Below are 17,156 nucleotides of genomic sequence, written 5' to 3' on the forward strand. Positions count from 1 at the left end.
TCAGAAAGTGGGCTTTTTAATGTTTATTTTGTGTGTTGTGTGACATTAACGTTCGAGCAACGTTGAGTTATTTATGTTGCTATTGCTCTGCACTAATTTGAGTGTTACTATTTTTGTGATTGCACATTTGCACATTACATTTTGGGGGTGAACAGAGTTGTTAGAACGCTGGTTTGTAATATATTATTAAAGTTTGACTGACCTATCTGACTGTTTTTTTGACATTACCTTTAGCACAGCGTAGGTGCGGCTTATAACCCGGGGCGGCTTAAAAGGGAACAAAGTTTTGAAATATACCATTCATTGAAGGTGCGGCTAATAACCCGGGGCGGCTTATAGTGCGGCAAATACGGTACCTGCTGCATTGTGCTCACTCCCACCTGTATAGTTGGAGGGGCACTGTGAGGATCATGTTCTTTGATTTCTCCAGTGCCTTTAACACCATCCAGCCAATTATGATGAGTGACGACATGTTGCTTAGGAAGGGTGTCAGTTCACCCAGTGTCTTCTGGATCACTGACTACTTGTCTGACAGACCCCAGTTTGTGCGACTGGGGAGCTCCCTGTCGGATACTTTGGTCAGTAGTGTAGGTGCTCCACCAGGGACTGTTATGTCTCCATTCCTGTTCACCCTGTACACACCAGACTTCCAGTATAGTTCCAGGTCCTGCCACCTGCAGAAATACTCTGATGACTCTGCTGTGGTCGTGTGTATCGGACACTGATTGCTGACTTTGTGAGTGGTCTCGGGCTAACCATTTGCTCCTGAATGTGGATAAAGTTAAAGTTAAAGTTAAAGTACCAATGATTGTCACACACACACACTAGGTGTGGCGAGATTATTCTCTGCATTTGACCCATCACCCTTGATCACCCCCTGGGAAGTGAGGGGAGCAGTGGGCAGCAGCGGTGGCCGCGCCCGGGAATCATTTTTGGTGATTTAACCCAACCTTTGATGCTGAGTGCCAAGCAGGGAGGTAATGGGTCCCATTTTTATAGTCTTTGGTATGACTCGGCCGGGATTTGAACTCACAACCTACCGATCTCAGGGCGGACACTCTAACCACTAGGCCACTGAGTAGGACCAAGGAGCTGGTCATCGAATTCAATAAGAAAAGGACCACAGCGCATCAACATCCAGTGCTGGTAGGTGGCAGTAGTGGAGCATTATAAGTACTTGGGAGTCCACTTGAACAGCAGACTGGACTGGAAGGACAACAGCAAAGCTGTAGACAAGAAAGGCATGAGCAGACTCTTTTTCCTGAAGTCACTTACCTTTGTGAGAGATGTTGTGAGTGAAGAGGGGGTGAAGCCAGATCCGAGAAAAACTTCAGCAATCAACAACATGGATAGGCCAACCAACAAAGATGAGGTCAGACGTTTCCTAGGGATGGTCACCTATCTCGCCAAGTTTGTCCCACAACTGTCAATACAGTCAGCACCTGTCAGGAGTCTTCTTGAACAAAATATTGAATGGATCTGGTCCCAAGAACAAGAATAATGTTTTCTGAAACTGAAAGAGACTCTTACACAGGAGCCCGTGTTAAAAGTTTTATGACCCCGAGAAGAGCACCAGGATTTCGGCAGATGCATCACAGTACGGCCTGGGAGCAGTGCTACTGCAGCAACATGAAGAGCAGTGGCTACCTGTCGCCTATGCATCCAGGGCCCTGACAAGCGCCAAGTCCAGGTATGCTCAAATTGAGAAAGAACTGTTAGCGAGTTTGTATGCATGTGAGCGTTTCCATCAATATGTTTATGGACAGATGTTTCAAGCGGAAACTGATCATAAACAGTTGGTGTCCATCATGAACAAACCGTTAAACGACTGTCCTGTACCAATACTGCGCATGCTAATTAGACTCCAAAAATATGACGTGCACATGATATGTACACAAGGAAAATATATGTACACAGCCAACACATTGTCTAGGGCAGTGGATACGCGAGAATATGCAGACAGTGAGAAAAGCACAGAGATACAGACAGGCATATGTAGACATGGTTGTGACATCTTTGCCAGTGACTGCCGACAGAACAGAACAAATACGCAGAGAGACTATTGCAGATTAAACTATGAAAGAACTCAAGAGCGCAGTACAGAATAGATGGCCTGACAACAAAAAGGATTGCCCCTTGAAAATAGAAGACTATTGTAATTGTAGAGCTGAGCTCACAGTGGTGGATGACATAGTGCTAAAAGGGAGCAAATTTGTTATTCCATCCTTACTGTGCAAGTAGATGCTCCAAAAGATACATGAAGGCCACGTAAACGGACAACTAGAGAAGTAATGTACTGGCCGAGGATCAATCAGGATATTAGCCACACAACAGCGTCATGTGGACTTTGCCGAACTTACAGGCCAAAACAGTTAAGTTAAGTTAAAGTTAAAGTACCAATGATTGTCACACACACATTAGGTGTGGTGAAATGTGTCTGCATTTGACCCATCCCCTTGTTCACACCCTGGGAGGTGAGGGGAGCAGTGGGCAGCAACGGTGCCGCGCCTGGAAATAATTTTTGGTGATTTAACCCCCAATTCCAACCCTTGATGCTGAGTGCCAAGCACGGGGTAATGGGTCCCATTTTTATAGTCTTTGGTATGACTCGGCCGGGGTTTGAACTCACAATCTACCGATCTCAGGGCGGAACACTCTAACCACTAGGCCACTGAGTAGGTCAGCTGAGCCACTGATGACTCATCCAGTGCCCCACAGACCTTACTCCAAAGTAGGAACTGATCTATTTGACTTTGATTGAAGGAGCTACGTGGTAGTCACAGACTACTTTTCAAACTATCCTGAAATTGGAGCGTTGCAGTCATACTTGTCAACCTTGAGACCTCTGATTTCGGGAGGTGGGGGGTGGGAGGATGTGGTTGGGGGCGGGGGCGTGGTTGGGGGCGTGGTTAAGAGGGGAGGAGTATATTTACAGCTAGAATTCACCAAGTCAAGTAATTCATATATATATATATATATATATATATATATATAAGAAATACTTGACTTTCAGTGAATTCTAGCTATATATATATATATATATATATATATATATATATATATATATATATATATATATATATATATATTTATTTTAGTATATATATATATATATATATATATATATATATATATATATATATATATATATATATAAGAAATACTTGAATTTCAGTGTTCATTTATTTACACATATAAACATACATAACACTCATCTACTCATTGTTGAGTTAAGGGTTGAATTGTCCATCCTTGTTCTATTCTCTGTCACTATTTTTCTAACCATGCTGAACACCCTCTCTGATGATGCATTGCTGTGTGGCACGCACAAAAGTGCTTTCATCAAATGCACTAGAGTCTGGAATCTTCCATCTCTCCCTAGCATGGCCCAAAACCGGTCAATCTTTGCTGCCTGAGGAAGATCTTCACTGCCAAGCACTTGGTAGTCCACTACTTCTTCCCGGAGGCTATCCAGGTCCAATCGCAGCTGCGGCTTGGAACTTACAAGCATATTTCTTCATCTTACTCGTCGTCGGCATCGCCACGGCTGTATCTTCCTCGTTCTTCTGCTTCGTCTCCTTGTTGTGTGCGCAGTTGTGCACTGCACTCTCTAAAAGCCGTAGATGTTATTGTCACATATGCATGTACAGTAGATGGCAGTATTGTCCTGTTTAAGAGTGTCACAACATTGCTGTTTACGGCAGACAAACTGCTTTACGGTAGACGAAAACGTGACTGCTGTTGTTGTGTGTTGTTACCGCGCTGGGAGGACGTTAATGAAACTGCCTAACAATAAACCCATATAAGAAACCAAGAACTCGCCCTCAATCATTCTACAGTTATAACGTAATTGGGCAGGCACGCTGTTAATATTGTGGGAAAGCGGACGTGAAAAAAGGCTGTCTTCACTCAGGTCTGCATGGAGCTGGAGGGAGCGTGGCCTCCAGGTCCGCCTGAATTTTGGGAGATTTTCGAGAGAAAATTTGTCCCGGGAGGTTTTCGGGAGAGGCGCTGAATTTCTGGAGTCTCCCGGAAAATCCGGGAGGGTTGGCAAGTATGGTTGCAGTCAACATCGAGCAAAGCAGTTGTCAGTTATCTAAAGACTGTTTTCTCCAGACATAGTGTTCCATGCGAACTGTTTTCCGACATTGGTCCCCAGTTTTCTAGCTGTGAGTTTGTTGCCTTTGCCAAGGAATGGGGGTTTCAACACTCCACATCAAGTCCAACTTATCCAAAGTCAAACAGCTTGGCAGAATGCTCTCTAAAAACAGTAAAAAAAACTTGTTGAAAAAGTCACAGGACAAAGATGACTTTCAGAAAAGTCTACAGGTCTACTGGTGCACCGCTACAAAATGGACTGTCACCAGCCCAAATGCCCAAAAACCTTTATTCGCCAAACCTACCAGTCAATAAGGACTTGCTGACACATCAAAGGCGCACATAGGGTCAGAAACGCAAAGGAGGAACAAAAAGCGAAGCAAAAACAGCTGCATGATAGAACGGTAAAACACCTGCCGACAAGTTTTATTTAACATGGTGGCAAAAGAGAAGAGGCCAAAGGCATGTTCCCACCCTGACAGTGAACAAAGAGCTGTTTATTGCTTCAAACACATGCTTTGTACTCAGCAGGACTCCATCTCGTTCTGTGGTACTGATGGAGATCTTATACTGAGGCCACAGCATGAAAGTAACAAATCACAGCGCTTTAGTGAGATTCTGGTAGGTTGTGTCTCTTCAACAAACTGCTCTCCAGCTTTCTTCCTTTATGGGAAAGTATTCCCGTCTAGACCACAGCTACCACAGGGAAATCCCTGATGCATGTGTTTAACCCACAGGGAAATCCCTGATGCATGTGTTTAACCCTGACTTGATGCAACAACTCACCATGGTCGCACATAGTAAACCAGCAATAAAATGTATAAAGAAAAACAGCAATGTGAGCTTCTTCAGTGTTTCCGACAGGGCTGCAATCTACATGACACCATCCTCTATTTTGCATAATTGGTCATGACACGTGCATGTGTTGTTTTAAAAAGGCTAAAAAAACCCAAATTAGATATATTCAGTGGCAAAAATTTGTATAATGATTAAGTAAAAATGTTAGAAAATTATCAAACTTTTTAACTTACAGTACAATACCGATACAAGAGGCTTGGGTATTGGCCGAAAACAGACAATAATTAAATACGATAGCAGCACAAATCATAACTCAGGGTGCACAAAAAAAATCATTCACATCCAAATCGCAATTCTTACTTAATTAATTTTAACAAATATTTAAAAAGATGTTCATACTTTTCCAAAATGTATATTTGTTTCTTTTTTTAAAGAATCCGTTTTTTAGGCATAATCATACTTACACGTTGCCCACATACATCATACATAAGCAACCAACAGGAGGTTTTGTAATAATTATTATTAATTTTAATTACTATGCCAAATAATACTTTGAGAACATTGCTTTGAATTGAGAATCGTGTTCAATCGATAATTAATTCATAATCAAATCATCACCCCACGAATCGGAATCGGATCGAATCATGAGGTGCCTAAATATTCCCACCTGTACTAAATACGTGTATTATTCTGTAATGCAGAATGTTAGAAAATGTTTGATTAAGGGAAATTAGTCAAACAACAATATTAGGTATGAAACACTATATTAAGGTTATGACTTGAAGCGAGTGGTCATTTGTTTTTAGCTACACATAGGGGCCACAATAATTATTAATGTTAAGCTTATGTTCAGCTTTGTATGTAGGCCGGTAACAAATTTTGCCCAACAATATATTGACCTAGAAATTATTGCAGATACATGCTAATATTGTCAACATTATTTTGAGACTAAAATAGCCACTGATGTCATGGTAATACAATGCACTTGTATTTCTGGTATATTTCAACATTGTATATGGAATGTAAACTTTTAAGCTTGTAAACTTTTAAATATCCAAGTTAATGAAACAAACAAATAAAAAATGGCTTAAATAAATCATCATTATATCGTGGTATTGTTGATTGTGCTCAAAAAGTAATTGTAGACACAATAAAATCTTTAAACCTAGTTGTATTTTCTTTAACTAAAATAAATAGACACTCAACAAACTTTCTTGGCAGTGGAAATATTGTTCTGGCATCAAGAGCCATATTATTTTTATTTGTGTTTAAGTATGTTTATCTTCTTCCATTTTAATTTGTAAATAATAGAATGTGTTTTTGATTAGTGTAAATTGGGTGATCATGTCGTTTCACTTCCGGTTTATGTGACATCACACAAATTAATTTCCTGTTGAACAGACCTGCGTCTGTTTCAACTCGACACTGTGGAGTATATATCAATCACTTTATGTTCACTGTAAATGATATATCTTAGTATAGAGATTACAAAGAGGAACATAGCTAGGACTTGCAATCTGGCTCGAAAGATGTCCAGGCATCGAGTACTTATCTCTGGCCCCCTGCCTGCAAGAGGCGTAGCAGATTAGTCTCGTTTAACAAGTGGCTGGCTAGTTTTTGTAGAGAACAGGGATTAACGTTTAATGATAATTGGCCCTCTTTCTGGGGCAAACCGGCCTTGCTGAGGAGGGACGGCCTTCAACCTAACCGGGAAGGCGCCATCACTCTAACTAGAAACATAGATTACTGGTTGAGTCACACTTACTACATTAGAGCAAGCTCGAACACCGACAATTACAGTGTCTGTTAGTCCGGGCGAGGAGTCAGTTAAGATAGAACTAACCAGTCCCAGGATGGAAAATTCCTGTACACATAACATTTCTCATAGAATAATACACAACTCACATATAGTACGCACACACACACACACACACACACACACACACTCACACACACACACACACACACACACACACACACACACACACACACACACACACACACACACACACACACACACACAGATGCACGCACGCACACACGCACGCTGCAAGATGCCGCAGATCGTACCCTGGGGAGGGAGTGTATATTTCACGCCCATGTCGACCTATTTGCCCGAAGTGACGAATATGTATTTGAACGCTTTAGGCTGTCCGCCCCTTTCTTAAATTTACGTTTTGACATTATGTATTTCCCCCGGGGGATAATACCAATTTCTCTTCTGTAATCTGTTTGTGTTTTCTTTCTTTTCCGCCAGAATTGTGCCCTTATATGGGGAATTAAGGGCGTTTACCTATGCAAATTACGGAATTAAGGGTGTTTACATACACATTTTGGGGAAGTAAGGGCGTGTTTATATGCAAATTATGATAGACACGCACGCGCTAACCATTTGGCATTCAGCAACTTAAGAACAGCAAGATTTGGCCACTTAATAACACGTCATGAATTTCAAAGGACTCCTCTCAGGAAATCACTTAGGAAGAAAGATAAGAGGAAAAGTTAGGAACTGGGGCCCATTGTCTCCCAAAACATTAGTAGTTAATGAGGTCATTAAAGACAACAATGTTAACGTCATTGGTCTCTGCAAAACTTGGCAGATTAATTTTTCCCGCTTAACGAGGCATTTCCTCCTAACTATACAAATGCACATACCGGTACTGTTCATCCCCTTAAAAGTGGTGGAGGGGTCGCACTATACAATGAAATCCTTAACCTTACCCCTAACCTAAGTAGTACATGTAAATCATTCGAGGTACTTACTATGAGGTCTGTCACAGCGCTACCTCTCTATCTAATCTACCGCCCCTCTGGGTGCTATTCGGACTTTGTCGGTGAATTTTCAGAGTTTGTCGCTGATCTTGTGACGCACGCAGATAATATAATCATAATGGAGGATTTTAATATCTAGAACCTCCGTGAGTGGCGCTCCAGACTATAATTGATAGCTGTGGTCTTACACAAATAATAAATGGACCCACGTATCGCAACAGTAATACGAAAGTTATGGTACTCCCGTACACTAAAGTAATGTCCGATCATTACCTTATAAAATTCGAAGTTCTGACTTATTGTCAACAAGCTACTAATAACCACTGCTTTAGTAGCCGCAACTACAAACGTACTACTGCCTTTGGTAATGGCACCATTCCCAAATTATGTGGGCTCTATCGATAACCTCACTAACAACTTTAACGATGCCCTGCGCAACGCCATTGATAGTATAGCACCGCTAAAGCTAAAAAAAAGCCCCTAAAAGTCGTACCCCCTGGTTTAAAGAAGAAACCAAACTTCTTAAACTATCATGTAGAAAGCTGGAACGCAAATGGCGCTAAACGGGACGGCGTGGCGCAGTGGCAGAGTGGCCGTGCGCAACACGAGGGTCCCTGGTTCAATCCCCACCTAGTACCAACCTCGTCATGTCCGTTGTGTCCTGAGCAAGACACTTCACCCTTGCTCCTGATGGGTGCTGGTTAGCGCCTTGCATGGCAGCTCCCTCCATCAGTGTGTGAATGTGTGTGTGAATGGGTAAATGTGGAAGTAGTGTCAAAGCGCTTTGAGTACCTTGAAGGTAGAAAAGCGCTATACAAGTACAACCCATTTATCATTATTTATTTAAACTTAGGTTTTGTATCAAGCATGGAGTAATAGTTTTTATAACTTATAAAGGCACGCTTAGCTTAGCTCAAAATAATTACTACTTCAATCTCATCCGCCTCAATAAAAACGATCCTAAATATTTGTTCAGTAAAGTAGCGTCGCTGCTGGGACTCCTTCCAGCAGCTCCAACCTCTCGGCTGATGATTTTATGAATTTCTTTATAAGAAAATTGAACTCATTAGAAAGGAGATTAAAGACAACGCGACCCAGCTACAACTGGGTTCTATTAATGCAGATACGACTGTATATACGACGGATATTGTCCTCCAAAATAATCTCTCTCTTTTTGATGAAAAAACATTAGAGGAACTCCTGCGACGTGTAAATGACAAAACAAACAACATGTTTATTTGACCCAGTTCATGGGAAACTTATCAAGAAGCTGTCTGTAATATTAGGACCATCAGTGCTAAATAATATTAACTTGTCAATTTCCTCTGGCACTGTTACCCTAGCATTCAAAAAAGTGGTTATTCATCCTCTGCTCAAAAGACCTAACCTCGATCCTAAACTCATGGTAAACTACCATGTCCCACCTTACCTGTATCTCGAAAATCCTCGAAATAATTGTTGCACAGCAGCTAAATGAACAGCATCTAACAATCTCTGTGAACCCTTTCAGTCCGGTTTCAGGGAAAATCACTCTACGGAGACAGCCCTCGCAAAAATGAGTAATGATCTATTGCTAACTATGGATGCTGATATGTCAACCATGTTGCTGCTACTTGATCTTAGCGCTGATTTTATTAGAACGTATCAAAACGAGTATCGGTTTGTCTTACTGACAGATACAGTGTGACCTATGTTAATGTAGTATGTTAATGTAATGTGGTTCTTGGCCCTGCACTCTTCAGCATCTACATGATGCCGCTAGGTGACATCATACGCACATACAGTGTTAGCGTTCATTGTTATGCTGATGACACCCAACTCTACATGCCCTTAAAGCTGACCAACACGCCAGATTGTAGTCACCTGGAGACGTGTCTAAATGAAATTAAACATTTCCACTAACTTTTTACAACTTAACGCTAAGAAAACGGAAACACTGATTATCGGTCCTGCTAGACATCGGCACCTATTTATAATACCACCTTAATATTTGACAACAAAACAATTACACAAAGTGACTTGGTAAAGAATCTCCGTATTATCTTCGACCCAACTCTCTCATTTGAGTCACACATTGAGAGTGTTACTAAAACAGCCTTCTTTCATCTATGTAATATCGCAAAAATGTGTCCCATTTTGTCCACCACCGACGCTGAGATCATTATTCATGCGTTTGTTATGCCTCGTCTTGTCTACTGTAACATAATATTTTCCTGTCTCCCTATTTTTTAGCATTAAAAGATTACAGTTGGTACAAAATGGGGCTGCTAGACTTCCCATATGCGGTCCCCTCCAAGGTTTCTCATTACGCCCAGTGGGTTGAGTTTTTTCTTGCCCTGATGCAGGATCCGAGCCGAGGATGTTGTTGTGCAGCCCTTTGAGACACTTGTGATTGAGGGCTACATAAATAAACTTTGATTGATTGATGATTGATATGTCTTAGTAGTTTAGACAGTAATTAGCTATCGGTGTCAACATTACAGTTGTTCTCCTTATATTGTCCTCTATTTTTACTTCTTTTTTAGGATGCAGGCCCGGATGGAGGTGCCCTGCATGTTAAGAATGCTTTGCTTTTTCTGTAGCTTGTATTTGATAGCAAAGTAAATGCATAATGCAAGAAACACATCCTGTCATTTCCTGGTAATACGGACTCTGTGGGAAATTCATTGGCGTCCAACTTGTAGAATCTGTACTATAAACATCTGAATAAGATACACATATTGTTATACCCCTAGTATTTGGAGGGGTCTGAATATTCGCCAAATATAAGTAGCTAAAATGGGAACATTGATCCTTCCTGCCGTGTCTTCTATTCTTTGCCAGACCAGGGGCGTACAAGAAGTGAATAAGCAGAGTTACAATGCACACCACCACCTAGTGTTCAGTTTGACTTAAGTGGTGGTCCAAATTTATTTGAAGCTGGCCGTTATAGTTAAATTAATGTATGGAACACTGATTTTGTCTGCTCGGACCACAGCTCCATGGAGAGGAGGTGCCAAGTGAAGGACAAAAACAGACAACATCTTCTCTCTTTCATTCTTTGAGCCTTGCTTCTTTCAGGTAAATAAAATTCAGTTGGAATACTGCAGCCTGTGCCGCATGTCAAGTGGACATCGAACACTGTCAGTCAGTGCCAGGCGTCGTGGCGCCAAGGCAGAATATCAACTTGATAACTAAACAATCGTCTCCCACTGTTAGTGACACAATGCAGTTAAGTGACTCCCCCTCCTCTTCATCACTATCACTTCTATTTCCCTGATAGCACTTACTGTGTCGAAATCATTGTACTGTACGCTTTACATTATTTCCATTACATGGTATAAATGTGTGTAAAATGTGACACAAAATGTGGAGTTAAAAATATAATACTTTTATAATTTTAGTGCATAATTAATTCAAATTCAAAATATTTTTCCTGGTCAAATCATCTATTTGTTGCTAAAGCAAAAACACATCCACAGAGCACTATTAGGATTATGACACAAGTTTATGTATTTATCTCCTGTGCGCCAGGGTTTCCTCAACCATTAGCAGCTCAAGCCTCCACAATAACAATGGTGTAGTCCTGCCCACACATGGTGGCGGTGACAGCAAGACCACCCAACAATGAGCACACTATCACACCAACCAATTCAATACATAAACTCATGAGTCGCAACATACTTTCATACATGATTTAATCCTCTTGGCACCATAATGAGCCAGATCCAGAAATTCCCATTGGCTGTGATATAGGTCAGTTATGTCCGCTGGGGCGTGATATGGAATAGTGCCCCTCACCTCCCACCCCACCCTGCATGTAAGTGTAATCATGGTTGACTTACTCTTGATACATTTATTTCCGATACCTTCATGCAGCTTTGCAAGTATGTCTTCAGTTCAGTTTGACCTAAGGTTGTTGTCGAAGTGTTTTAGTGTTTGAAGGTTAGTGTTTTAGTGTTAAGATAGCGGCAAGCAATCTTAACAGGAACCAATACCAAAAAATACCGGTTGTCGGCATACATCCATGGCCAGTGGATTAGGTCTCAACTACTTTACTCAAAATCATGGCGTAAAATGTGCAAACTAATTGTAAAATTATATTATACTATACATCTAAATAATACATTAATAAAAATCACTCCGTTCAATAAACACAGTAGGGCTATAACTAACAACTAGTTTGATAGTCGACTCGTTTAGTTGACTAATCAGATTATGAAGCATAAACCGATTCAGTAGCTCTAATTTAGCCATCAGCTTTTAAATTCCGTATTTAATATTTTCAGGTATGTGCTAACAAACAAAGATGACTAATTATTTCATAAATATGTGTTCATACTGTAACTGTGCTGCTAATTAGGCTGTTACGAAAAACAAAAACAACTATTAAACCTGTGTCCATTTCAAAGCATCAGTTGCTGACTTGTCTCCATTCAAGATGATCCCATTAGATTAGGATAAAATATTCCCACACTTTACATGTTTTCACCTGTGATGTTGTTGTGAGTGGCTGCAATGACTCGCTTCCATGCAGAAAAACACTAGTGATGACGTCACACACTATTTTTGACAAAATAATTTGTCGAAGACAAATGTTATTTCGTTATTTGTCGACAATGTCGACAAATCTTTGCTCCCAGGGATGTAACGATTGATTGACAATTTTTTTTTGTTAAAAAGTTACTGAATCGATATCAACTCAACTCAACGGCGTGGCGCAGTGGAAGAATGGCCGTGCGCGACCCGAGGGTCCCTGGTTCAATCCCCACCTAGTACCAACCTCGTCATGTCCGTTGTGTCCTGAGCAAGACACTTCACCCTTGCTCCTGATGGGTGCTGGTTAGCGCCTTGCATGGCAGCTCCCTCCATCAGTGTGTGTGTGAATGGGTAAATGTGGAAGTAGTGTCAAAGCGCTTTGAGTACCTTGAAGGTAGAAAAGCGCTATACAAGTACAACCCATCCATCCATCCATTTTCTACCGCTTATTCCCTTTGGGGTCGCGGGGGGCGCTGGAGCCTATCTCAGCTACAATCGGGCGGAAGGCGGGGTACACCCTGGACAAGTCGCCACCTCATCGCAGGGCCAACACAGATAGACAGACAACATTCACACTCACATCCACACACTAGGGCCAATTTAGTGTTGCCAATCAACTTATCCCCAGGTGCATGTCTTTGGAAGTGGGAGGAAGCCGGAGTACCCGGAGGGAACCCACGCAGTCACGGGGAGGACATGCAAACTCCACACAGAAAGATCCCGAGCCCGGGATTGAACCCAAGACTACTCAGGACCTTCGTATTGTGAGGCAGATGCACTAACCCCTCTGCCACCGTGAAGCCCACAAGTACAACCCATTTATCATTTATTTATTTATCATTGAACTGTTTTGGATTCTATCGTTCTAAAAAAATAATACCGTTCCTGCATCCTACCGACAACTACAAATTCAGAGTCAAATCGAATTGTTGTCAAAATGAATTGTTACACCCCGAGTTGCATCCCTAAATGCAGCAGAAAATACTGTGAGAAACTTGGCATTTAATGTGTCCTTTATCAATTGTGGGTACACTAGTGTAAGGATGCAGCTCCCGGTTATTCTAGGAATCGAGTAATCTATTGATTAGTTTGTTCGATTAATCGTATAAAACACGCTTTATAGCCTCAATGCGTACTATAAAGAAACAATTTTAAATGAACAAATAATTTTCTGCTTGCCTAACCTTCATTAATGTTTCCAATAAATACACATCATCAACATTGAAATGGCCCTTTCAACATTTCTGCATTTAATACAAAATAAAAATAGAAAACTCAACCGCTCTCATGTGTGCTCTATATTGCAGCGGCCGCGCCAGAAACTATAAGCGTATTTCTAGTTTTGGGTATTCCATGCAATCTGGATTTGATCCATTTTTAATAGTTACACAGTTAACGATTAATTGAAGCAACATCATAAATGGGTGCTTTTTTTCCAATGTAGTAATTCAATCCATCCATCCATTCACGGGGATCAATTTAATTGATTAAGTCCTACACCAGTGTTCCCCTACCTCAATTGAGCCAATAAACTTATTTTACAAATTACTTATGACAAAGTGTGCTGCAGGGCAGTTTTTTTTTTTAAATTATTTCCCGAGGCAGGCTTGATGATACCTCTTATGGCACACTGACAGTGCCGCAACACAGTGGTTAGGAATCACAGGACATTAATAGTAATCGTGTCTTAATACACAATTACAGTGATTATGTATTAATTCAAAATAATTTAAATAATTATTTTGAATAATTATTTTATGATTCAAAATAATAAAAACACCTCAGAGTATGAATCAATGTGCATTAGTGATGCTGTCACACATCAGTCGCAAAACATATATGCAGAATAGAGAAAATTGAGCACTGTTATTTTGTTGGGACCATATTGCGAAACAAAATGATGACAAAATTGTGTGTTTTGTATTACTCACCAATCAAACCCACAACAAAAAGTTTCAGCACTGCATACCCATTTGCATCCATCCCGTTGTGTGGATCCACTTGGACTGTTAATGATAAGCTCAACTCCAGCTCGGTAAAAATGTACATTTGAAACGGACCATTACTATTGTTACCCCCAAATGACACGTCCAAGTTCCGTCATGCTGGCCAAAAAACATAAACAAAAACAAAAACAAAACAAACAGAAAGAAATAGCGAGGGCTAAGGAGGAGAGCGACACATAAAACAAAGATTCCTGTGGTGATGATGATCGAGACTGTAGTGTGGAGGCACAGTCCTGCATCCTGAAAAGGAGGAGGAGGAAGAGGAGGAGCTGTGCAACACATCACAATAACTGTCTTTTGATATAAATCTATGATACATCAGTATGATTCTGATTTTCTATTGCACGGTTCTATTATGTTTTATAAGAGAATTCACGAAAAAGACCCGCTGTGAATTAATCTCAAACGCAAACATGACAATACTGACACCATGTGGCTAATACTTGATAGTGCAAATTTTGGCGAATGTATTTAATTTTGGTTTATTTTTTTATTCTCCCCGTGAAAATCACGGACACATTTGACTTAAGAAAAAGACAAATACCAGCTTCCAAAAAATAAATCTGCTGTTAATATATTAAGTATATGTTTGTCAGCCACTTTAAACAAGTGAATCTTTTATAAGCATACTATTGTGGGTCACACTCACTACTATATGCTCGCCTCACACAATTGAAAAATAATGCAGATCACAGGTCTCAAACTCAAAGTCCGGGGGCCAGATTTGGCCCACCACATCAAAACATATATACATGGCCCCTCACGTCATTTTATGTTGTCCGCCACATTATTTTACGTGTCCCTGCCACACCATTGTATACATTCCGCCATATTGTTTTATGTGGACACCACACCATTTAACGTTGCCCATCACATCATTTTATCTGACCAGCCACATTATTTTATGTGAAATATTGTCATTTATTGTGGCCTGACACATGATTTGGATTGGCCTGCCACATTATTTTATGTGGCCTGTCACAGTATTTTAGGTGACCCACCACATAATTTACATAGCCCTCCACATTATTTTATGTTGTCTGTCACATTATTTTATGTGGCCCGCCACACCAAATATATCAGTTTTCCACCTTGTTATTTTATGTGGACACCAGACCATTTAACGTAACCCACCACATCAATTAACTTGCCCACCACATTATTTTATGTGACCCACCATATATATCAATTATTGTGGCATTGTCATTTTATGATGTCTGTCACATTATTTTTTGCGGCCCACCACGTTATTTATGTGGCCCGTCACTGCATTCAACGTCACACTTTTTGTTGTGCGCCACATTATTTTGTCTAACTCCCCACATTTATTTGGCCTGTTGACCGTTTTTCTTGTTCTTGTCAAAAGTCGAGCAGCTGCATTTTGTACCAACTGTAATCTTTTAATGCGAGACAAAGGGAGACCCGAAAATAATGTTACACTAATCGAAACGAGACGTAACGAAGGCATAAATAATGATCTCAGCGTCGGTGGTGGACAAAATGGAACAAATTTTAGCGATATTACCAGTGTTGGGTTAGTTACTGAAAACCAGTAACTAGTTACAGTTACTAGTTACTTCATTTCAAAAGTAACTGAGTTACTAACTCAGTTACTTACACCAAAAAGTAATGCATTACTATGAAAAGTAACTATTTAGTTACTTCTTTTTTTCTTCATCTTTTTTTAAAGCTCCCATTAATGCCCTTTTAGTCTTCATTTCAGTACTGTTATTGCACTGGAGAATAATACAATCTGGCCAATTTGTTTCTGGCCAGAACAAATTGACAAAACTATTTTAAGTAGCTGCAACATAACATACATAAGTAACAAACATCATAATAACAGCATAGCTGTAAAGCAAGAAAGGCACACACTACATACACAAAGCCTAACCAGGCATTTTTTCCTCAAGAAATTCTGACAAAAAATCATGTCTGAAGCCCAGAACACTCTACACATTTCCCCAGTTTTAGTTTAGAGATAAGGAAAGATTGGCCTGGCCCACTAGCATCCCTCTTTATGTTTGTGAACTTTATAGTCTATACATTTAGGGTGATGTGATAATCAAACACTCTAGAACAGTGGTTCTCAAATGGGGGTACTTTAAGGTATGCCAAGGGGTACGTGAGATTTTTTTTTAAATATTCTAAAAATAGCAACAATTCAAAAATCCTTTATAAATATATTTATTGAATAATACTTCAACAAAATATGAATGTAAGTTCATAAACTGAACATCAAATCAAGTAGGCTATTCCATTCATTACAATGCAACAATGCAATGTTCACTGTTGACAGCGAGATTTTTTGTGGACATGTTCCATAAATATTGATGTTAAAGATTTCTTTTTTTGTGAAGAAATGTTAAGAATTAAGTTCATGAATCCAGATGGATCTCTATTACAATCCCCAAAGAGGGCACTTTAAGTTGATGATTACTTCTGTGTAGAAATCTTTATTTATAATTGAATCGCTTGTTTATTTTTCAACAAGTTTTTAATTATTTTTATATCTCTTTTTCCCAAATAGTTCAAGAAAGACCACTACAAATGAGCAATATTTTGCACTGTTATACAACTTAATAAATCAGAAACTGATGACATAGTGCTGTATTTTACTTCTTTATCTCTTTTTTCAACCAAAAATGCTTTGCTCTGATTAGGGGGTACTTGAATTAATAATAATTTCACAGGGGGTACATCACTGAAAAAAGGTTGAGAACCACTGCTCTAGAAGTCTAGAATGAAAGAGTATATAAGATAATTGACAGCAACGTTCCCTCTAAGGAGCGCGTCTGTGCAATTGTGCACTGCTCAAGCGTCCTCTGCGCACGGCAAATCTATGCCACGCACAAAATCAAATAAAAAAAATAAGCGCATAACAATTTTCGACACGACACGGACATGACAGAGAAAACCGTTTTCGTCATCATTGTTCAAATATAATAATACGTCTGTCGAGAC

General features: G+C 40.1%; 1 protein-coding gene across 4 annotated transcripts in view; it reads right to left on the reverse strand.

Annotated features, from left to right (window-relative positions):
* LOC133609761 (receptor activity-modifying protein 3-like) overlaps positions 1 to 14,420 on the reverse strand; it is a 156,712-nt gene extending 142,292 nt beyond the window's left edge. For all 4 annotated transcript variants that reach the window (XM_061965658.2, XM_061965657.2, XM_061965656.2 and 1 more), the window contains exon 1: positions 14,118 to 14,420. In XM_061965658.2, the coding sequence (XP_061821642.2) occupies positions 14,118 to 14,235 (118 nt within the window). In that variant the 5' untranslated portion in view covers positions 14,236 to 14,420. The remainder of the gene's footprint in view (positions 1 to 14,117) is intronic.
* Positions 14,421 to 17,156: the final 2,736 nt, after the last annotated feature.

Source organism: Nerophis lumbriciformis, linkage group LG07 (genome assembly GCF_033978685.3).
Source record: "Nerophis lumbriciformis linkage group LG07, RoL_Nlum_v2.1, whole genome shotgun sequence".
NCBI lineage: Eukaryota > Metazoa > Chordata > Actinopteri > Syngnathiformes > Syngnathidae > Nerophis > Nerophis lumbriciformis.